This window comes from Elgaria multicarinata, chromosome 23 (genome assembly GCF_023053635.1).
Source record: "Elgaria multicarinata webbii isolate HBS135686 ecotype San Diego chromosome 23, rElgMul1.1.pri, whole genome shotgun sequence".
Taxonomy (NCBI): Eukaryota; Metazoa; Chordata; class Lepidosauria; order Squamata; family Anguidae; genus Elgaria; species Elgaria multicarinata.
The window spans coordinates 10,811,147-10,833,958 of record NC_086193.1 but is presented as its reverse complement, the minus strand read 5'-3'; the positions used below and the strand labels follow the sequence as shown (position 1 = coordinate 10,833,958).

The 22,812-nt window shown below is 54.3% G+C and overlaps 1 protein-coding gene across 1 annotated transcript in view; it reads right to left on the bottom strand.

Annotated features, from left to right (window-relative positions):
• INSR (insulin receptor) overlaps positions 1-22,812 on the bottom strand; it is a 66,147-nt gene that overhangs the window by 10,563 nt on the left and 32,772 nt on the right. Inside the window, exons 3-8 of the mRNA XM_063147110.1 lie at positions 5,601-5,916; positions 2,548-2,693; positions 2,127-2,271; positions 1,634-1,848; positions 1,039-1,165; positions 177-427 (exon numbers count right to left, since the gene is read on the bottom strand). Coding sequence (XP_063003180.1) covers positions 177-427; positions 1,039-1,165; positions 1,634-1,848; positions 2,127-2,271; positions 2,548-2,693; positions 5,601-5,916 — 1,200 coding nt within the window. The remainder of the gene's footprint in view (positions 1-176; positions 428-1,038; positions 1,166-1,633; positions 1,849-2,126; positions 2,272-2,547; positions 2,694-5,600; positions 5,917-22,812) is intronic.

The window sequence follows — 22,812 nt, the reverse complement described above, 5'->3', positions numbered from 1 at the left end:
GTGAAGGGGCGTGAGTCTGGGCTGGCTGAGTCAGACCCCCCCCCTTCTCCAGCCGGGGAATCGCTGAGTCAAGCCGAGCGGTTCCACAACACATTCTGCACAGAGGCAAACACATGTGCACCCACCCCTCCCTCCGACGCACACGGAGACGCCCTGCCTGCCTCCGTGCTACTCACCAGAGGCGTTGGTCTGGACGTAGATGATCTCGCTTTTGGCCCCGTAGCTCTTGCGCTCGTCCGAGTGGGTGACCAGCGTCTTCACGAAAATGGCGTACTGAGTCCAGGCTTTCAGGTTCCGCAGAAGCAACCCGGGGTGGCCGATGGACCGGACGTCGTTGGGCCGGGGCGGAGGCTCGATGTCGATCACCGTCCAGCTGTTCGAGCCGCAGACATCCTGCCCGTCGAACTCGGTCACGTTGCGGAAGGGTCTGGCCCCAAAAGAAGGCGAGAGGGAGGAAAAGAGTGCCGTTACCCCAAAGGGACTGGAGGCCAGCGCTGGGCAGCTGGAAAGGGCCGTCGGGGGGCGGGGGGCGCCCCGAGCCAGGGAGACCAAGCCCTGGGGGGGGGGTGTCGGTCCCTTTGAAAGCCTCGGCTGAGCCAGGGCAGCGGGAAGAGCCACGCTCGCTGCAATGCTACCACTGAGCGCTACCAGCCATTAAGCGTTTTAAGTATCCCACCTGCCGGTGATGGGAGTTCTCTTGTCCCAAGAGGGACCAATCACTCCGGCACGGCTTGGGGAACCCAGGGAGCTGCCTTTGCCCACCTGGGCCCCGTGTTGTTGACACAAGGCAGGCAGCAACGGCTCGGCGGGGCTTCAGGCAGGTGTTTCCCCCATCCCCACCTGAAGAGGCTGCTGAGGGTTGGACCAGGGGATGAAGCACCTGAGCGGCCAAACGCCTCCCCGAGGCCTGGCTGCTCCCTCCTAGGTCATCGTGCCCCCGGACACCCTGGCTCTAATACACGGCACGGCGTGGGCCTCTGCCCCTCCCCGGCCCCACGCTCCTCGCCCCACGGGGGATGACGACGACCCTTTACTCACGCTTCCTTGTAGAAGAGCATGAAGCCCAGGAGATCGCGGAAGTCCAGCGGCCAGTAGGGTTCCCACCGCAGCACGATCTTGTTGTCGGAGGTTCTGATGTATGAAAACTTGAGCACCTCGTTCTCGCCTGGGGAAGACGGCGACAACCGCGTTCGAGTCAGAGGCGATGCGTGCGCACGTGCACACAGTTCCAATGTGTGTGGGGGGGGGGGCTGGGCTCATCAAAGCAGAGTTGCCCCCCCTCAGCCGCCCCCCGCGTGGGGGAAAGAAAGCCAGAACAACCAAGCCAGGGCTCTGGGAGCCGGGGGGTCCTCCTCAAAAAGCCGTGGCCGTCCCCAAACCGACAGAGGGAGATCCATCGCCCTTCCCTGCCCGCCTCCATCATCACACACACACACACACACACACACGCACGCACCTTCCCCCTTCCCTCTCAGAAGCGAAAGGCCGTAAAGAGAATAAAGGAGGGCTTCTGAGCAGGCAGGGGGAACGTCCACCCGTCCGGGCCCAGGGGGGAAGAGGCCTCGGTCGCTCCGGCCGGCCGGCCGCCCCCCGTCCTCCCCCACAGCCCCGCCTGGCGGCCCCCCCTCCTTACAAGAGGCCTGGTCCCCGTTGGTCTTGAGGGCGATGTCGTTCTTCTCCTGGCGCCCTTTCGCCCCCGAAATCTCCTCCAGCTTGTGGATCTCCGACAGGCACAGCTTGGGGTTGTAGTGGAAGAAGAGCTTCCCGCGGGCGATGGTGAGGTTGTGCTTGGTCCAGTCCCAGAGCTGGCGAAGGTTCTGGTTGTCCAGGGCGTAGAAGGAGTAGTTCCTGGGCAAGGGGGGGAGGAGGAGGAGGGCGGGGCTCAAGAGGGCTGCGGACCGGGGTCCCGTGGCAAGCGGGCGTGAGCCCTGCCACGCTCCAAAGCCACCATCCCTGCCGCCAGCAGCAACCCCTTCCTGAATCCCCCAAAAGCAACACCCCAGGGCGGCCCTGTTCCTGTGCCCGACGGGGAGGCTTTGCGGGAGTGGGGCCCGCAGGCGCCTACGCCCCCCACCCCCGCCTCCCCTGCTCGAAGGCCTCCTGGGCAGGCAGAGGCAGAGGCTCACCCCGCTTCCAAATCGTCCCCACGGATCAAGTGGAGCTTGCGCAAGAAAGACAGGGAGACCAGGGCGTAGGAGCGGCGGATCTTCAAGAACCCCGAGATCTCTTCAATCAGGCCCAGGTTGGCCTCCAGCTCTGCAGCGATGTTACCTAGAGGAGGTGGAACCGGAGGGGTAGTCAGGGTGGCGGAGGCGGCAGCACCGAGGCAAGCCAGGGTTCCCCACAAGGCCCCTCTCCTCCTCCCCCCCCCGATCAAGAGAAGGGGCGCAGCGTCCTGGTAGCCACCCCCAAACCCCGCAACACAGGGGCAGCAAGCGGCTTCAGGGGCCCCACAGCAGAGAGAGCAGCTGGGCCCAGAGGGAGGCGCCGCCCCCCCCGCGCCCCTCTGCCCCCCTTCGGCTCGCGCTTCCGCCGGGGGTCACTCACTTCCTCCGCGGATGTTGATAATCAAGCTGCTGTTCACCACGGTGCAGCCTCGGAGATCCTGCACGGCCGTCACCGAATCGAGGACCTTTTCTTTGCCGAAGTCACAAACCTTTGGGCAGAGCCCTGCGCAGGGGGTGCACAGGAGGCTGGAAAAGGAAGGGGGCGGGGCGGTGGGGGGAGAGCTTAGGAGGCCAGACAGTGCCAAGGGGGGGGGGGGTTGCAGAGGGGCAGCAAAACAGCACCCCCCACCCATGAGAGCCTCCCCAGAATCCACCTCAAAGCTGGTGCCCTGACCGCCCAGCTCTTCTCTTGGGGGGACTCCCTCGCTCCTGTTTCAACCAACCAGGGGTTTGATCCTGCATCTCCCGCCCTGGGCTCTGCGGCAGCCCTCTTGGCACTGCGAAGGGGGCCTGGTGGGAGCTGCGGGAGAGAGCTGCAGCCTTCCTCCCGCCCTGACTTCGAAGGCAGCCCACGTCTTTCCCTGCCCGCGCTGCGGGCAGACAGGCAGAGGTGCTTTAGGCCAGGTGCGCTGTGGGGAAGGGGCCTCCTTTCACACAAGCCGCACCCCCCCCCATCACAGAGCCCCCAAACCTGGGGGCTGCTGGCTTGTGTCCCCCGTTTCTGATCGTTGGGAGCAGATTCAAAAAACTCAAGGGAGGGACAAAGGATCCCAGCGTCCGGCCAAGCAAAAGATGGAAGCGCCCAGCGCCAGGCACCCTCCGGCCAGACTGCCCGGAACAGCTGAATGGCCAATTATCTGCCCTGTTCCTCCTAACAGCCCATTTCCTTGGCCCTGAGGGGACTCCTTTGCTGCTCTGCCTGTTTACAACGCCAGGAGCCCTGAAGACAGCGGTTCAGGTGAGGAGCAGAGGAGGAGGAGGAGGAGAAGGAGACACATCGGGAAAATTTCAGGGCTTTCGCACTACCAACGATGGCAACAAGACCGGATGGTGCAGGAACGTAGCTGCAGCCAGCCAGCCTACGATCCAGCGTTTTGGTAACAGCGACGCCAGGGTTCACGGCCTTTCATTCGAACACGGTTCACACACAATGGGTCCCGATGCAGGCCTTGCTGCTGTAGGCCAAGGAGAGGCTCCGGGACACCCTTGGAGCTCCGCGCAAGCTGAGGGAGTGAGAAACGCTCTGTGGAGAAGGAGATTGGGACGCCTGGGACGCCCAGCTTGCGGGGTCTCTGCATGTCCATGGAACAACCACTTCAGGCAGCTGGAGAACCCTCTGTCAGGGATGCTGTAGGGTGGATTCCTGCATTGAGCAGGGGGTTGGACTGGATAGCCTTGTAGGCCCCTTCCAACTCTACTATTCTATGATTCTATGATTCATGTATCCGGGAAGGAGCCTGACAGGGAGCTCCCTCTAGCGTTGTGCATTAGAGATGTAAAATTTCCGGAAATTTTGACACCGTGGGAAAAAAACCTGGGTTTTCTCCGTGTTTTTCCCGGGGGGGGGGGGGGGGGGGGACCGGAAATTTTCAGAAAAAATCAAAATAATGCAACATGAGCACTTCTTACAGATTGAAAGTCACTTTGTTACTTTAGGAACATAAAATGTAACGATGTCCAAGTTGGTTTGGCATAAAATTATTACATTTGGTATATTAAAAGTAGTGTATTCAAACAATTATTACAAATTTAATTAATTTATTTTTTGGTAACAAATGGAGCTACAAGCTCCTGAACTGTCAGGAACACCTGAACTGTAAGGAACCGCTTTGGTTCTGCCAGTTTATGAGGAGCAGGCAAAAAACGATTTAAACAAACAAAAAAAAAACTGAAGAAGCCACCAACATTAGTAACAAAGAAAATTATTTATGTCTCTGCTAGTCCTCCAGTGTCAAGATATAAAGCCCCCATTCCCATAAAAAGAAAAAAGGGGACGGACGGACACCAAGATTCAATGAATATGCATGAAATTTAATCAAACTCATTTCCTGACCTATCAGTATCAGTTTCAGCCTCTCCTTCCATGGCAGTGCTGCCCCCTAGAGGCAGAAACGCATCTTGCTCTTGCATTTGAGAGTTTGTAGACTCAGTTTGCAACCTAGGACTTGCTTGTCCTCGCGCACAGACATTGCAATAATCTGATACCGTACCGTTTTTAGAAATCATTTGGAGAAGTAAATATCTGAACACCTTGTCTTAAACATTTTATTCATCATGCTAAAACGAAACATCCTGTAATCTGTGTTTTTTCCCCCCATTTTTTTGGGAAAAAACAAAAAAGGCTTCGGAAAAAAACCGTTTTTTCCCAAATTTTTCCGGGCCTTCACATCTCTAGTTGCACGCTCCGTTCCACCAGGTTACAAACATCTTGCACGGGTGGCGTTTGTTTTTTCAAAAATGGTCTTTAGTTACTAGACAGCATCCCGAAGAGTCAAACTAACGCTGCTTGAACGTCCCTCACCTTCCTTCGGAAAGATTTCACAAGAACTTCCCTCACGTTTTAACCCAGCCTTCCTCAACCTGGGGCGCTCCAGATGTGTTGGACTACAACTCCCAGAATGCCCCAGCCAGCGGCTGGGGCATTCTGGGAGATGCAGTCCAACGCATCTGGAGCGCCCCAGGTTGAGGAAGGCTGTAAAATTTAACCGATACATTTCTCCTGTTTTGTTTGTTGGATTTTTGCAGGTCGTCTAATCGTGAGACACACCTGTGATTCCACCCAAGGCTTTCAGAGTGTCGGGGGAGACAGCGTGCAAACGTCCAGCACCCCATCCCTGCCCTCTCTGGGGAGCGAAGGCCCCAGATTTGAAGGATTCCCTACGCACCGGCATCTTGTCTCAAAGTGGGGACGGAGCGTTTCCCCTTCGAGGGCGGCGTTCCCTAACGGCCAATCTGTCGGTGGGTTTTCTCTCCTTTGGCCACGTCCTCCTCCTCCTCTCTCTCTCTCCCCCAGCCCTTTGACTCTCTCCCCTTCTCCCTGATTGTGGAGACGAGGGTCGCCGGGTGCCCACCTCCCAGCGCCCCCTTCCCTCTCTCGAGCTCCCAGCCCTGCCCCGACACCGCTTCCCCTAGGAGGGGGGAGCAGCCACTCACTTGCTGGAGTTCATGGTGTAGCCGGACGGGCAGCCCTGGACACACTCGCGGTTGTAGATGACGTGGCAGTTCAGCCCACGGGCCACCTTGCACTTGTTGTAGAGATCCTGGCAGAAGTCGAAGGTCACGCAGCGCCAGCCCCGGAAGTGGAGGTAGCCGGGCGGGCACGTCTCCAGGCACCGGCCGTCCAGGACGTAGTGGTGGCACGCCACGCACTTCTCCGGGTCGTCGGCCTCCAGGCAGTTGCCCAGACACTCCGCATGGCAACACTTGCCATCTGGGGTGCAGCCCTGAGACTTGCATGCGGTGGGGCACACTGGAGGGGGGGGAGAGAAAGGACAAGGGGTGAGCGCTCCCCCCAAAAGCGTCCCTCGGAACACCCGCCCTGACCGCTCCTCTCTACCCTCCCGGGTGCTTCTGGGTGAGACTTTTGCACTCACCGAATTTGACAAGGGGGGGCTCTGGGCCATGGCACTTTCCCCATAAAACCCCCTCCCCTCCTCCTGCCTCTCCCCAACACAGACCCCCCCTCCCTCCTTCCTCGCGCCTTTGGGGTACGGGCTCCATTACTGCTTCTCCCGTGTGCTGTGCAGCTGCTGTTCTAATCCAAACGAGCCGTTAAAAACGGTTCTTGGCGAGGGAGTTTTTGCGCCCACGCCCGCAGGACTGACCCGCTTGGGCTACAGGGACTCGGAAGGGGAAAAAGGTCACCTTGAGCCAACTCCTTTCTGCTGGCATTTGAAATTAATCCTCACTTCCTGTTCATGCCAAGGCCTCACCGGGACGTTTCAACGCAGGCAACCAACCAAGGCAGAGCCTGTCGCTCAGCGAACACCCACCCACCCCGTTTCACGTGCAGAAAGTCCCGTGCTGAATCTCCCACTTCACCAGGAAGAGCCCTGCCTGACACCCTCGAAAGCCACTGCTGCCAGTCCAGGCTGACAACCTTGGGCCCCATGTCCCCATCCAAACAACGCCCGTGTCCGTCGGAAGGTTATCGGACGGCCACCCTCCTCCCAGGAAAGTCACGTCTGTACATTCATGTCTGACTGAACATTCAAAGACCAGCATTTGCTCTGCCTGGCCCCCAAATCCAGAGGGCAAAGGTCTCGTTCGCTCTTCTCTCGGGGTGTTGTGGGTCGCCAAAGGCAACGCTGCTGCCTTCACAGCGTCCGTTTCATCTATTCTACCCTGGCCTTCTCAGCACTGGAAAGCCAGGTGCTTGGTCTGGGGGGGGGGGAGTGTCACAGGCAGGTACACCACGCACATACTCCTTTGCCCTTCTGATGGAACCATTTTCAGCCTCGAGGGCTGAGTTCAAGGTTTCAGGGTCTGCATCACAGGGCTGGGCGAAAGGAGAGGGGTCCAACAGACCACCCAACTACCCATAACTCAGCCTTAGCGGAGGCGCTTCGAATTTTAGAATGGAGAAACGCCGGTGACATACTGCGGACAACAGGACGGGAAGAAGAGGAAGCCGGCGTTCAAACAGCAGCTGCCCCCTGGATGGATCCCAGCTGGACCAGCGTGGGTGAGGCAGAGCTCCGCAGGACAGTGACAGGAAGCCCGATTCCGGCTGGACATCAGGAAAAACTTCCTGACTGTTAGAGCAGTACGACAATGGAACCAGTGACCTAGGGAGGTTGTGGGCTCTCCCACACTAGAGGCATTCAAGAGGCAGCTGGACAGCCATCTGTCAGGGATGCTTTAGGGTGGGTTCCTGCATTGAGCGGAGGGGTGGACTTGATGGCCTTAGAGGCCCCTTCCAACTCTACTATTCTATGAAAACTGGCAAGGATCTAGTCGCTGCTAGAGAGAAAACACCTCTCAGGAACAAAGGGGCCTCAGTCCGCAGCCACCAGAAGAAAGACCTCTTTGGGTGGGTTGTTTTAAGCCCTCTGGCAGACCCCTCTGTAAGGCAGCACACACCCCAGAGACGACGTGCAAGGCACCTTCCCACGCTCAAAAGCGTGCCTGGCACCCACTTAATGCCCATCTGGGCTACCCAATAAAGAAGATTCAGTTCGGTTTTCATTCTGCTTCCCCGGCCTAAAAAGAAGAGGCTGTAAACTACCCAGGGGGAAAAGCAGGGAGCTAGTCCGAATGCAGAATGATTCAGTGAGAAAGCAACCATTCTCCGTACCGCCTGGGGATGATGGGACTTGGAGACCGAGACACGTGGAAAGCACAGGGAAGGCTGCCCAAGGCGAGCCAGTTTGAACTTTCGCGACATTAGAGGTGGCTTCAAGTCAGGAGATAACGGAGATTACAGGATGCAGCAGCAGGTGGAACAGCGGCCGCTTGGCAGAATCGGGGCCAGCGCCCTCGAATTAGAGTTGCATGGAGATAAAAAGAGACGCCCCCGAAACCAAGGGGAGTGAAACACCTGCCTTGGCCTTGGAATCTTTTGGACCGGTTCTGCTAGAACAGAGGTGGAGCCACGTTTAACCCTCTCGGTGTTGAGCCGCTTCCGCTTTGAGGAAGCGGAAGCAGCTCAACGGCTTCGATCCCTCCCAGGGCCCAGAAGATTCACGGAGCTGCCGGGACAGCCCCCTCCCCAGGCGCAACCAAGGAACGTCTGCATCCCAGCGGCCGCAGCGGGTGTTGGCTCCGCGTTGCGCGATTCGAAACTAGCCGAACAGAGGCAGCGCGGCTCCTTCCCAGCTCCCAGGCCTCCAAAACTTTCCCCGCAGTGAGGACGACGCCTCATTAAAAAAAAATGAAGGCAGAGGAGCGGAAGAGCCAGGATTTCTGGGCCTTTCAGATCATTTGAGGCTGTGCCCACAGTCACTCCTGATGCGCTTCAGAGGTTCACTCAGGGGATGTGGAACAGACAAGTATCACAAATAACCGAGATGCCTGAGCAGCCCCAAAGTATGTCCGCAGCAGCAAGGTCCGTGCGGAGGGAAGCCACAGCCCGGGCCGGGAAAACAACCCTCTGAAGCCTAGGGGTGGGGGGAGACGGGTTGGTTTTCCAGGAACACAGCGGGGGTCTCTTCTGCTCCCCGCCCAGAATGTCCTAAAGCCAAGACTTTCGTGGTGGAGAGAGCGGAGTTTCGGATGAGGTCTCCCCAGGCCCAAGTTCCCAGACATCCAGCGTCCTCCAAGCGTCCACGCGTGCAGCCCCACCGAGGGGATCTCTGAACCTGGCTCTCGACACAGGACCCCCACGTGGGATTCCACAGATGGAGGGGAAACAGGGCTGGCGGCGTCTGGCAGAGAGCCACCGATATTCCGACGGCTTCCACGGGGCCCCCTCCGCCCGTCTGTCTGTTTCCTGCCCTGGCAACGCTGGCTGCCCCCTGCATCGGGCTTTTCCCAGTCTGATGCCCCCTACGCTCAGAGAGGTCAGGCCAACCAAGAAACAGTGGATCCGTGGCCATCTCGGTCTCCTGTGAACCGGCAAGCACAGAGTTCCAGTCTCCGGTCACAGATCAGTGTGTGCGTGTGTTCTCCTTTACGCTGATGGCTCTCCCCAAGTGGGGCAAGTCCCCACTTTATCTGGGACCACAAATCCGCAATAGGACCCCCTCCCCTTGCCTCCTGCCGTGGCCCTCGGGGGGGGGTGGCATTTGGGGACCAGGCAGGACGGGGAGAGAGCCCAGGCCTGTGCGGGAATATCCGTGGGTCACGCCTACGCCACGCCCGCCCCGGCTCTCGGACTTCACTTTGCAGCTTCTCCTTCCTACAAGCCTGGCGGGTGTGGAGAGCAGCAAATGAACCTTAGGAGCCACGTCGGATACGGGGGGGAAATTCAGGGAGAACCGGCGTGTCTCCGGAAACGCTCTTGGGGGCCTTCGCCAACGCCGAACCGCAGCGCCCGGCTTTACTCCATCGGCTAAACGGCCCCGTCTTCGTTTGCGGCAGGCCAGATTCCCCGCCACCACGTGGCCCTGAGGTTGCACGAGGCGCCCACGCACGCAGCCAGGGCAGAAGCGGCTCTCGGCCAGGGACTCCGGGCCTCCGCTCAGGAGGAAAGAAGAGAGAGGCCTCCTGCGACACGTCTTTCATAACAAAAACAGCAAAAGAAACACACACACACACCCCGTTCTCAGCTAGTCCAGCTGGAAGCTGGATACGTGCTTTCTGGCTGAGAAAGAGGGATCCCGGCCAAGTCAGGTGAGGAAAGACAGAGAGACCGCGCGGCCGGCCCTCGCAGGAGGATACCAGCGGCCTGCTCGCTCAGACTGCAAACAAGACAGCTAGGAGGGAGAGCCAAAAGGCTCCCGATCCCGAGAAATCCAGGTCGGGAAACGCTTCTGACAACAGAACCGCCCTCAGCCTCAGCCAATGCGTTGGCCGCTTTGCGCTCGGGACTCATTCAACACATTTTTCTGTCTTTGCACAAAGCAAACAGATACTTAACCCCTTCCGCACCAGGCGATGAGAGCCCCGGGGGCGGGCAGCTCAGAAAACCTTCCTTAAGAGGAGATTCCAGCTCAAAACTGTACGCCTGGGGGCCCCCGGTGCGTTTAAAGCCACGTTGCAATAACGCCTAACCCTCGCCCCACAACGCACCCCTTCCGACCCCATGTTATGAGTTTGGAAGATTTGGAACAGCTCAAAAAGGCTTTGCGTGGGCCAAGATCCAGAGGGCGACTGACCAACGGGTTGCAATGTCAGAGGCGCTGTTCAGTTGAAGACAGTTCTATGGGGCCAGGGTGGGGGTCACGCTTGCGTTGCTTTTCCTTTCGTGCACGGCCAAGGCGATCCATCGCCCCGCACTGCCATGCAAGGCAGCCAAGTCACGCTCGCCGTGGAAGCCCTCTGCACACGTTCACCATGGTTTTTTGAAATTTTATTTAGAAGTAGCTTCTTTTTTATCCCGCTCCTCATGCCCAAAAGGCCCCTGGAGCGGCTTACGAGCAATCAATAAATCAAGACGCTCCCCCCACCCCCACTCCGCCCACAATCTAAAAAGGCACAACATGCAAGGAAAAAGGGAATGTGAGGGCAGAGGAAAATGCTTTCCCGGTTGTGTGCCTGTGATTTCTTAGCCTTCAGAACCTCAGAAGAGCCCTGCGGCTGGATCTGACCAAGGGTCCATCTAGCCCAGCGCTCTGCTCACACAGTGGCCGACCAGCTGTTGACCGGGGACCCACAAAGCAGGACATGGTGCAACAGCACCCTCCTACCCATGTTCCCCAGCAACTGGTGCACACAGGCTTACTGCCTCAGATACTGGAGGCAGCACATAACCATCAGGGCTAATAGCCATAGAGAGCCTTCTCATCCAGGAATTTCTCCAACCCCCTTCGAAAGCCATCCAAATTGGTGGCCATCACCACATCTTGTGGCAGTGAGTTCCGTAATTTAACTCTGTGCTGTGTGAAGAAGTCCTTAATGCATTTCTCCAATGCTTTCCCTGCCTGCCTCCCCACCCTGGCTGCAGAGGGTTATGGCTGCATGCAGGCAGCTACTGAGCTGGACCGCAGGGAGGGTGCAGCGTCAGTGCCCGGGTTCTGTATTCGAGAGACGCCCTGCCACCGCTGCTAGCACTGTAAAGTCCTCTGCAAGGCCTTCCAGAAGGCTGAGGCGCCCTCCTGCAGTGGCGGGATGTTTGTCAAGCAACGGCGAGATAGGAGAAAGGGGTGGATATATTGGTGACCGTATCACTGTAAATAGTCACACTGAATACGGCGTTAAGTGAAGTACTTAAAAATGTCTTTAATATACTGAACAAAATAACTACTCTGTTTAGTTCAAGTATATTTAAACTATAAATATACTTGAAAACAACAGAATGAAATTTAACAGGGATCAATGCCAAGTTCTACATTTAGGGAATAGAAATCAAAGGCACAGTTACAAGATGGGGGAGACTTGGCTCAGCAATACCACGAACGAGAAGGATCTTGGAATTGTTGTAGATCACAAGCTGAATATGAGCCAACAGTGCAATACGGCTGCAAGAAAGGCCAATGCTATTTTGGGCTGCATTAATAGAAGTATAGCTTCCAAATCGCCTGAGGTACTGGTTCCTCTCTATTCGGCCCTGGTTTGGCCTCATCTAGAGTATTGCGTCCAGTTCTGGGCTCCACAATTCAAGAAGGACGCAGACAAGCTGGAGCGTGTTCAGAGGAGGGCAACCAGGATGATCAGGGGTCTGGAAACAAAGCCCTATGAGGAGAGACAGAAAGAACTGGGCCTGTTTAGCCTGGAGAAGAGAAGATTGAGGGGAGACAGGATAGCACTCTTCAAATACTTAAAAGGTTGTCACACAGAGGAGGGCCAGGATCTCTTCTCGATCCTCCCAGAGTGCAGGACACGGAATAACGGGCTCAAGTTCAAGGAAGCCAGATTCCGGCTGGACATCAGGAAAAACTTCCTGACTGTTAGAGCAGTGCGACAATGGAATCAGCTACCTAGGGAGGTTGTGGGCTCTCCCACACTAGAGGCCTTCAAGAGGCAGCTGGACAAGCATCTGTCAGGGATGCTTTAGGGTGGATTCCTGCATTGAGCAGGGGGTTGGACTCGATGGCCTTGTAGGCCCCTTCCAACTCTGCTATTCTATGATTCTATATGGTATTACATAAAAACATCAACAAAAACAACAAAACCAAACGCGTTTCGACCACGCAAGGTCTTCTTCAGTGGTCTAATAGAGTATACATAAAACATGAAATGTAGAGAGTTATTTTTGAATGGTCACAGCCACTTCACCCTCTAGTCTGTTGCCTTTCGGAGGCTCAATGCAGCCTCCCGTATTCTAGGTGTTATCAAACTCGTAGCTTTTGGATAAGCCCTCCTGTCCCACCTGATCAGGTAGTTTTTAAATGACAAAGAGCGATTTTCTTGAGGTGGCAGGTCTAGCACAAATCGCGGTAATATTCAGCGTGTTGTTCAGGCCGCTTTGCTGAGTTCCCACCCACGGACTTGGTGCATCTGGGCCTTGATAGCGGTCTTCCAGGCCGGGCTTTCTCACATCTGTCCCGGCAACAAACATCTCCGGATGGACCCAAGACAAGCGTGTCTTGTACCAGCCACCCCACGTCTGCCCAATAGACATACGAAGTCAAAACGAAGAGGTTTGGGGTCCCAGATGACAAGGAAGGTGAAGAAGGAGCAGGCACCCACGTCCCAGTCTGTGGCACGTGTTCAGGACTGACGAGGCTCCAGGAAAGCAATTCAGCCCTAGGAAGAGGATGCAAACAGGCACGGGGTGGCATGAGAAAAAGACGGCTGCTGCACGGGTCTCAACAGCCCCGAGCACAAGGAGGGAGCCAATGGGCTGGTTTGCGTAACGCCAACTGAAACATGAGGTGGGGCAGATCTGCGTTGTGCCAAAATGCTGCTACACAACACACACACACACACACACACACACACACATTTGGATCTTGAAAAGGGGGAGAAGAGAGCGAGCGGAAGAGAGCGCTTCACCACCTTTGGGAACACAGGGCTGCCTGTTAGGGTTGGTAGCCGCTACCAACCGTCAAGGGTGCCAGGGTGCACAGCTGGAGATGTTTTTGCAGAGGTTTCTGGCCCAGAGGGAAAGCCTCCGAAAGAATCCTGGCAGGAAACAGACGAGGGTTACGGCCGGCAGAGGGGGTCAGCATCCACACACTCACTCACACACACACACACACACACACACACCCCGGGGAAGGTTTTGGTGCCAGCTACACGTCTGGATACAAACAGGGTGGTGTGTGTGTTTTTCAGTCCAAATGCAAAACCAAACCATCCAGATACCCAGCGTAGCAGCGGCCAGGTTGGTCTCTTGTAGCAGACACGACAGAGCGCCCGTAAAGACGGAGCGAGAGACTGCAGCTCTTTGTGTTGAGAACGTAACACAACGTGTTCAGAACATCAGAAGTGCCCTGATACTGGATCAGACCAAGGGTCCATCTAGTCCAGCACTCTGTTCACACAGGGGCCAACCAGCCAGGGACCCACAAGGGAGGACATGATGCAACAGCACCCTCCTGCCCATGTTCCCCAGCAACTGGTGCAGACAGGCTTACTGCCTCAAATACTGGAGGTGGCACAAAGCCATCTCCTCCTCCTTCTCCTCCTCTAGGAATTTATTTATTTATTACATTTTTATACCGCCCAATAGCCGAAGCTCTCTGGGCGGTTCACAAAAGCTCTCTGGGCGGTTTATCCAACCCCCCTTTTACTTGCAGTTTGAAGATACACACGTACAAAGTAGGAAAGCCCCCGTGGATACGTATATTTTATGAAGTGGCTGCAAAAGCCTCCTGCCACAATAAACGAGACCTTTTCTCGAAATGCGCGTCTCTTTGTGGCTTGGACGCTCCTGTTTGCAAGGACCTTGGGGGTCTCGGCCCCTTGCATTGCTATCGCCTTCTATTTTCCAGATATAAAGACAAGTTGCTCAGCTCACGGTCGCTGAGACCTTGTTTTTCAAAACACGCTTTGCAAAAAAAAAGGGGCGATTTGCCTCTGACATTTCTTAAGCTAGAAGCAACACCGGACTCAATCGCCACATGTTTACTGTACACGGCGCACGTCAAGAGATCAAAATCTGGGCTGGGAGGCGCCCAGAGATGAGCGGCCCAATCCCCTTCTCACGGGTCGGTTTACGGAGCCACGGCCCGATTGGCCAGTCGGGCGGTTTTCAAAGAGGAAGACGTGAACCGGGGAGCCAAGCCAACGTTTCGAACACTGGGATTTCTTGACAGCTGTAAACGACCTTCGCTTTCGCGGAGCCACACAGAAATCTTGGCACGCAGTTTCCAGCCCAAGCGGCTACGGTGCTCTCAAGACTATAAACAGCCGGCTGTTCTTTCCATCGCAGCTGGGACGATTCGCACACAAAATACGCAGAACTGCAGCAGCCCGGCCCGCACTTTGCCAGCAGAAAAAAACAAAAGAAAACCCCAAAAAACCCAGGACCAAACTAGAGCGGCGCGTGTCTTAAAAACAGGGTCTTCCAAGGCAAAGTAGATACTGGTCAAAAAAACGATGCATTGTTTATATGTATTTATTTACCATTTTTAAAAGCTAATGTCATTGTTTCACAACCACTGCTAACTAATTTTGCTACAACTCAGGAGAAGCTGACGCTTAAAGTTATCTTTCAGTTAACAATTAAATCGTCAGTGTGTTTGGAGCGTGTTCAGAGGAGGGCAAGCAGGATGATCAGGGGTCTGGAAACAAAGCCCTATGAAGAGAGACTGAAAGAACTGGGCCTGTTTAGCCTGGAGAAGAGAAGATGGAGGGGAGACATGAGAGCACTCTTCAAATACTTAAAAGGTTGCCACACAGAGGAGGGCCAGGATCTGTTCCTGATCCTCCCAGAGTGCAGGACACGGAATAACGGGCTCAAGTTAAAGGAAGCCAGATTCCAGCTGGACATCAGGAAAACCTCCTGACTGTTAGAGCAGTACGACAATGGAATCAGTTGCCTAGGGAGGTTGTGGGCTCTCCCACACTAGAGGCCTTCAAGAGGCAGCTGGACAACCATCTGTTAGGGATGCTTTAGGGTGGATTCCTGCATTGAGCAGGGGGTTGGACTAGATGGCCTTGTAGGCCCCTTCCAACTCTGCTATTCTATGATTCTATGATACGTTCAGTATACTAGTTACAGCAAAGCAGCTAACTGTGATGGCGAAAGAGTGGCATTAGCCTTAAAAATTGTTCTGCATAATTAAGAAAGGAATCGAGAATAAAACGGCCAGTATCATACTACCTTTATATAGACAGGGATAACCTGGCTTCAGTTGTCCATGCTCTGGTAACCTCCAAGTTAGATTACTGCAATGCACTCTACGTAGGGCTGCCTTTGAAGACGGTTCGGAAGCTGCAGCTCGTGCAAAATGCAGCGGCCAGATTGATTTCGGGAACCAGAAGGTTTGACCATATAACTCCTGCTCTGGTCCGCTCACACTGGCTGCCTGTATGTTTCCGAGCCCAATTCAAAGTGCTGGTTTTGACCTATAAAGCCTTACACGGCTTGGGACCACAATACCTGATGGAACGCCTCTCCCGACGTGAATACGGTCACTACGTTCAACATCTAAGGTCTTCCTCTGGGTGCCTACTCCGAGAGAGGCTCGGAGTGTGGCAACAAGGGACAAGGCCTTTTCGGTCGTGGCCCCCAGACTATGGAACGATCTCCCTGACGAGGCTCACCTGGCACCAACGCTGCTAACTTTCCGGCGCCAGGTTAAGACTTTCCTCTTTGCCCAGGCATATGGCGGCACATCTTAATTACCCACATGTTTTAGTTTTTTAACGGTTTTTAATGCTTTATGTGTGTATGTTTTGTGTTTTAGAATTTTAAATTTTGCATACTCATTTTAATCTTAATTTTAGAATTTCTGTAAACCGCCCAGAGAGCCCTGGCTATGGGAGTGGTATATATGTGCAATAAATAAAATAAATAAATAAATAAAATAACTATGGTACAACCACGCTTGGAATATCGGGTGCAGTCACTGCACCTCAAAAAGGACATCGCGGAGTTGGAAAAAAGGGCAGAAAAGGGGAAATTAAAAGGATCAAGAGGATGGCATGTCTCCTCTCTGAAGGAAGGTTACAACATCTGAGACTGTTTAGCTTAGAGAAAATCCCAGTGAGGGAGGACGTGGTCGAGGCAAGCAAAATTATGCCTGGTGCGGAGGAAGTGGACGGGGAGACATTTTAATCCCTCTCTCAAAATGCTAGAACTCAAAGGTTCACATTCCCATGAAGCTGATGGGTGGGAGATTCAGGACAGATCAAAGGTAGTCCTTCTTCACACAGCGCCATAAACTATAGAATGGGCCACCACAAGGTGTAGTGATGGCCACCAATCTGGATGGCTTTCAAAGGGGGTTGGATCAATTCCTGGAGGAGAAGGCTATCAGTGGCTACTAGCCCTGATGGTTGTGTGCTACTCCAGTATTTGAGGCAGAATGCCTATGTATACCAGTTGCTGGGGAACATGGGTGGGAGGGTGCTCTTGCACCCTGCATCCTCCTCGTGGGGTTCTCTGGTGGGGCACCTGTGTGACGGAGCCTCGGTCTAATCCAGCAAGGCTCTTCTGATGTTCTTCTCATTCACAGATTCACACCAAAACAAAAAAGGGAGCCGTGCTGATCTTTAAGAAAAATCTCCAAAATGCACAGGCACGGATGCACAAGCGAAACAAACGCGCAGACCTCAGTGACAGCTGCAGCGGACGAATAAAGACACAAGGGCCCCCCTCCCTTCCTCTGTCATCTCTGGAGCCGTCAGCCTCACGCCGAGCCACCCATCGAGCGAGATTTGCAGAATGTTCTTTTGCACGCATTTCTGGCGTTCAAAACGTTGAGCTGGCTCTCAAATCAAAATGCACAAGGAACACTGTGTGGGTGTGCAGTGGGTGGAAGGGGGAATTATCAGGATCCAGAAGCAACCCGGAAGTGTCAGGGAACCTTGGTACATTTCTGAAATTCCAAATATGCATCACGAGAAAACCAGCGTATAGGAGGGAGGCGCTCTGTCGGGGGAGAAGCGAGTTTGCAGGAGGCTAAAATGGCTGCTCAGAAGGAAAGCAGCGGGTGCGTCGGAGGGGTTCAGCTGGGCGTCGTTCAGTTGGGCCTAAATTGGATCTACACCGGGTGGGGTGGGGTGCAGAGACGCCAGTAAACCCGGCACGAGATGAAGGAGCACAGCAAAACCGTGGGGCAGGAAAGGAGGGACGTTGCGTGATTCCGTGCTAGAAACTGGAGACGCGTGAAACGGCGAAGCAGGAAAAATCCAGTGCGGGGCCAACTCTCCGGGGATGCTTGCAGTCTATTTGATGCAGGCTGACTTAAAAGGAGCATTGACCCAGCGCTACAGGACCAAAAGGCAGGCAAATTGTACGGACCTTTGCTGTACTTGAGTCCGTCCATCCCCCCTTCCCCCCCCCCCCCGGTCCCTTTGCCTCTCCGTCCCAACCAACGTGGTTCTAGCTTCGAAGGTTTGTATTGAGAGATGTCGAAACGCCCTGTACAGGCAGGACTCACGCTCTCAAGGCCCTTCTCTCTTTTTTTCCTAAAAAAACCAAAAAAAGCGAGGAAAGGACGGGCACCACGGTGTTATTTCTACATGTCTGGGATGTAACGCCGTGACCCTTCCGTACCGCAGGTAGGAAACGGCGCGTGTTTACTCAGGAAACAACCCGGCAGGTGCGTCTCTCCCAGAGACGGCAAGTTACAAGGAGAACCGAGCCGCCCGTCCTCTGCAAGAGAGGAGGTACGATAATTGGATCTGCAGGTTTGTATATCCAATGTATTGGGCTACCACTTGCCACCCTCTGCTTGCCATTACCCCATGAATATAATGGGAGTTGGAGTCCGGGTTAGGCTGGTATATCCCAGGTCCTGATGTTTATGGAGCCCGAAGAGCAGCAGCCGTGAGCAAGAGGAAGACACCCGCAGGCTCAGGGAGAACGCAACACTTGAGGAAGGCCACGGCGAATTTAGGGGGAAGAAAACCCAAAACATGGGAAGGTGAAGTGTGTCCCGGGGAGTGAGGGCAGGGGAGTCTAGCACCAGCCCAGTGCTCTTCAACATTTTCATTAATGATTTGGACAAGGAGGTGCAGGGAACGCTGATCAAATTTGCAGATGACACAAAATTGGGTGGGATAGCTAATACCCTGGAAGACAGAAACAAACTTCAAAGTGATCTTGATAGGCTGGAGTGCTGGGCTGAAAACAACAGAATGGAATTTAATAGGGATCAATGCCAAGTTCTACATTTAGGAAATAGAAATCAAAGGCACAGTTACAAGTTGGGGGAGACTTGGCTCAGCAATACTACAAACGAGAAGGATCTTGGAATGGTTGAAGATCACAAGCTGGATATGAGCCAACAGCGCGACAAGGCTGCAAGAAAGGCAAATGCTATTTTGGGCTGCATTAATAGAAGTATAGCTTCCAAATCGCGTGAGATACTGGTTCCTCTCTATTCGGCCCTGGTTAGGCCTCATCTTGAGTATTGTGTCCAGTTCTGGGCATCACACTTCAAGAAGGACGCAGACAAGCTGGAGCGTGTTCAGAGGAGGGCAACCAGGATGATCAGGGGTCTGGAAACAAAGCCCTATGACGAGAGACGGAAAGAACTGGGCCTGTTTAGCCTTGAGAAGAGAAGACGGAGGGGAGACATGATATCACTCTTCAAGACTTGAAAGGTTATCCCACAGAAGAGGGCCAGGATCTCTTCTTGACCGTCCCAGAATAACGGGCTCAAGTTAAAGGAAGCCAGATTCCAGCTGGACATCAGGAAAAACTTCCTGACTGTTAGAGCAGTACGACAATGGAACCAGTGACCTAGGGAGGTGGTGGGCTCTCCCACCCTAGAGGCCTACAAGAGGCAGCTGGACAACCCTCTGCCAGGGATGCTTTAGGGTGGATTCCTGCATTGAGCAGGGATTTGGACTGGATGGCCTTAGAGGCCGCTTCCAACTCTACTATTCTATGATTCTATATTCTAAGGCGCTGCAGAGCTTTGGAGCTCAGCTCACGGCCCCATAGCTCTTCACGAGACCCCTCTTTCCCTCGGCGTCTCTGGCATGTGCAGAAGACTCGGACAAGTCCAGGCAGGAATAGTTTATGACCAGGTCAAATCTGCAGAGCCTCTGGCCAGGTGGGACCACAGCAAATGGACCCACCCCCAACGTCCTCTTCCGGTTGACTGTCCAAGAACACGGCCCCAGCAGCGCTCCAGGAAAAGCACTGGGGCCTAGGAGTGGAATTGCCCTCTGACAAGTGCTGATCTCTAAGTCAACTCCGTCGGACGTGATGAAGAAAAGGAATTAGGGTACTGTGAACCGCCGAGAGATTTTGTTAGATTCAGCAGTATATAAATGTCACAAATAAATAAATAAATAAATAAAAATAAACTGCATTATTAGAAGTATAGCTTCCAAATCACGTGAGGTACTGGTTCCTCTCTATTCGGCCCTGGTTAGGCCTCATCTAGAGTGTTGCGTCCAGTTCTGGGCTCCACAATTCAAGAAGGATGTAGACAAGCTGGAGCGTGTCCAGAGGAGAGCAACCAGGATGATCAGGGGTCTGGAAACAAAGCCCTATGAAGAGAGACTGAAAGAACTGGGCATGTTTAGCCTGGAGAAGAGAAGATTGAGGGGAGACATGATAGCACTCTTCAAATACTTGAAAGGTTGTCACACAGAGGAGGGCCAGGATCTCTTCTCGATCCTCCCAGAGTGCAGGACACGGAATAACGGGCTCAAGTGACAGGAAGCCAGATTCCAGCTGGACATCAGGAAAAACTTCCTGACTGTTAGAGCAGTATGACAATGGAACCAGATACCGAGGGAGATGGTGGGCTCTCCCACACTAGAGGCAGCTGGACAAGCATCTGTCAGGGATGCTTTAGGGTGGATTCCTGCATTGAGCAGGGGGTTGGACTCGATGGCCTTGTAGGCCCCTTCCAACTCTGCTATTCTATGATTCTATGATTCTAAAGGTTTATCTCTTTGAAAGAGATAAACATAATTCATCGCATAAAACATAATTCACCATATAAACAACACTAAAACCACGACTCCTCAAATCACAAATATATAATAAGGTATCAACAGAATCAATCATTTCAAAAACAAATATAGGGTTTGCCTGTATCCTAAAAGCCTGGAGAAAGAAATAGGCCTTTCACGGATGCCTGAAGGATGAGAGCATGGCGGAAAGGTGAATCTCTACCGGGAGAGTTCCAGAGCTGGGATGCCACCACCTGAAAGGCCCTGCCATGAATTCACGGATTGTACTGGGGAAGGTGGTCCTTGAAGGCTGCCAGGCAGGACACCCCAAAATCCTGACCCTCAAAGCCTTCCGATTCTCCAGAATCCTGGCCCTAGATCAGAAGAAGGGCCAGACCACATTTGTCTGCCTGAGGCAAGCGGCGAGATGAAACTCACTGTTGGACTGGCAGCGGAATCTTACTTCAACATTGGCGAAGGCACAGCATCGTCCTGAGGGGAGCAGCCCCACCTAGAACCATAGAATAGCAGAGTTGGAAGGGGCCTATAAGGCCATCTAGTCCAACCCCCTGCTCACTGCAGGAATCCACCTTAAAGCATCCCTGACAGCTGGTTGTCCAGCTGCCTCTTGAAGGCCTCTAGTGTGGGAGAGCCCACAACCTCCCTAGGTCACTGGTTCCATTGTCATACTGCTCTAACAGTCAGGGCGTTTTTCCTGATGTCCAGCTGGAATCTGGCTTCCTTTAACTTGAGCCCGTTATTCCGTGTCCTGCACTCTGGGAGGATCGAGAAGAGATCCCGGCCCGCCTCTGTGTGACAACCTTTCAAGTATTTGAAGAGTGCTGGATTCGGCCTTGAGGAGAACAGCTCTGGAGGGGGCTGACTCTCAGCTGGTGACTCGCCCGTGAGAGCTTCCTCCTGCACTGGTCCAGGCTGGCTGATGCCTGGCGCTGCGTCTTCTAGTTCTGAATCTGATTCTGATTGATTACCTGAAACACCTTCTCCCGAAACAGGGGCAGTAGGGTTAGCCATGACAGTGCCCTGGGCACGTTCGCCCGACAGGCACTGTGTATGCAGCAGCAAGCGCAGGGCGGCAGTCCTCGCAAACGTCTGCCCGTGGCCACCTGCTGCCCCTTCCCCCCACCGCCCTTTCCACGTTAACTCCAACCACCCTTTCATGCCATGAGCAGCACGGGCCCTTCACCGCTGGGCTGGCCTCGGCGTCTGAGTGGAGGGGAAGCAACGCTCTCGGCTCCCATGGAAACAGCTGTTAAGAGGCTCCGCTGCAAAAGCTTTTTCTCCTGCCATGCAAGGCACGCAGGCATCCTGGGAGCCATCAAGCGGAGGGAGGGAGAGAACACGCCTGCATCATTCTCGTGTTCGGTTGCTACCTGCCGGAAAACAGGCGACGCACGTGTGCAATTGCCAAGGAAGTGGTGGGCTTCACGGCGACGTGCAGGCGGGCATCTGGCAGGGGAGAAGGGCTCCCAAGCCTCATCCCCATGTGGCAGTTCCTACGACCTCAAGGGCCCCGGGGGCCCAGAAAGCACGGAGGGGGACACGCTGCCCGGAACACGATGGGAAACACCATTTTTCTCCTTTAAAGACTAGGCTTTAAAGCTGCCACTCCACAAGCTACTACTTCTCTTGGCCGCTGGCAATTTTACAGACTGAAAATTGACACAGAGAGGTTTTCCCCTTCAAAACAACACACACACACACACCCCACCTCTATAGCTGCTACGATCCTTTCTTGATTTGGGGACCGACAAAATGCGCAGAGAGCAAGCGGTTGTATAAACGGCCTGCCCTTATTTTCATCTTGCCTTCTCTCTGGGGGAGGCAATTAGAAAACCGGATACCGTTTTCTAATTGGGAGGTCCCAACTCCCAGCAGAAATATTCCCCTCCTCCTCCTTGGCGCTGGGGGAGGCTGGCCACCCACAACACGGTACAGTCCAACTGCTTTTGGACTGCAAGTTCCATCATCCCTGACCATCACGGCCGGTGAGGTGCCTGAGGCCAAAGTGTGCCAAAGGCGTGTCAATGCCAACAGGATTTCTCCGGACCTTGGAAAAACACAAGAAGGCCGTAGCAGCTGGAAATCACTCGGGAGAAAGGAAAGGCTTAGAGCAACTTCATTTGGCCGTTGGCCGGCTGCGACATGTAGGATCCTCCAACTCCACCGTTATTCACAATCCCGAAGCCCCGTGTCTATTTTATGATTTGTTAGCAACATTTATATACTGCTCTAGTTCCTAAAATGCCGTCAAGGCGGTGTGCGACGATTTAAAACCGGGAAAACACAAGGAGAAACAAGAAAATCCAGATCAGTCCAGTAATCAAGTCACTCCACCATTTAAAAGGTGATATTAAAGGCTTCCCACTCTTTCTAAGAGCCAAAAGAGGGGTTTTGTAGTCCTTCAGGGAGCATCACAGGAGAAAGCCCTTTCACGTGTATCCGGTCGACAGGATCCTAAAACCTGAGCAGGTTCATAGCAAGACAAGCCCGTCCCGGAGTAAGCCATGCAGGGCTTTAAAGCAATAAAACCAACACCCTGAATTGAGCCCGGAAACCAGCTGGCCGCCGTGTCAGGCTGTGGGGTGATGGCAGCGTGTGGCGTGTGCCCTTGGGCACCGCTGGAAGACTTTCAAAAAGCAGGAAGATTTGCACCTGGAAATAAACGCCAAGTGACAAAACGCCCGGCAGCTAGAGGCACTTTCGCCTCCTCGGAGACAGAGTCTAAATCACCCCCCCCCTCATCCTGCAATTACTTAACGATCCTGGTTAGTTT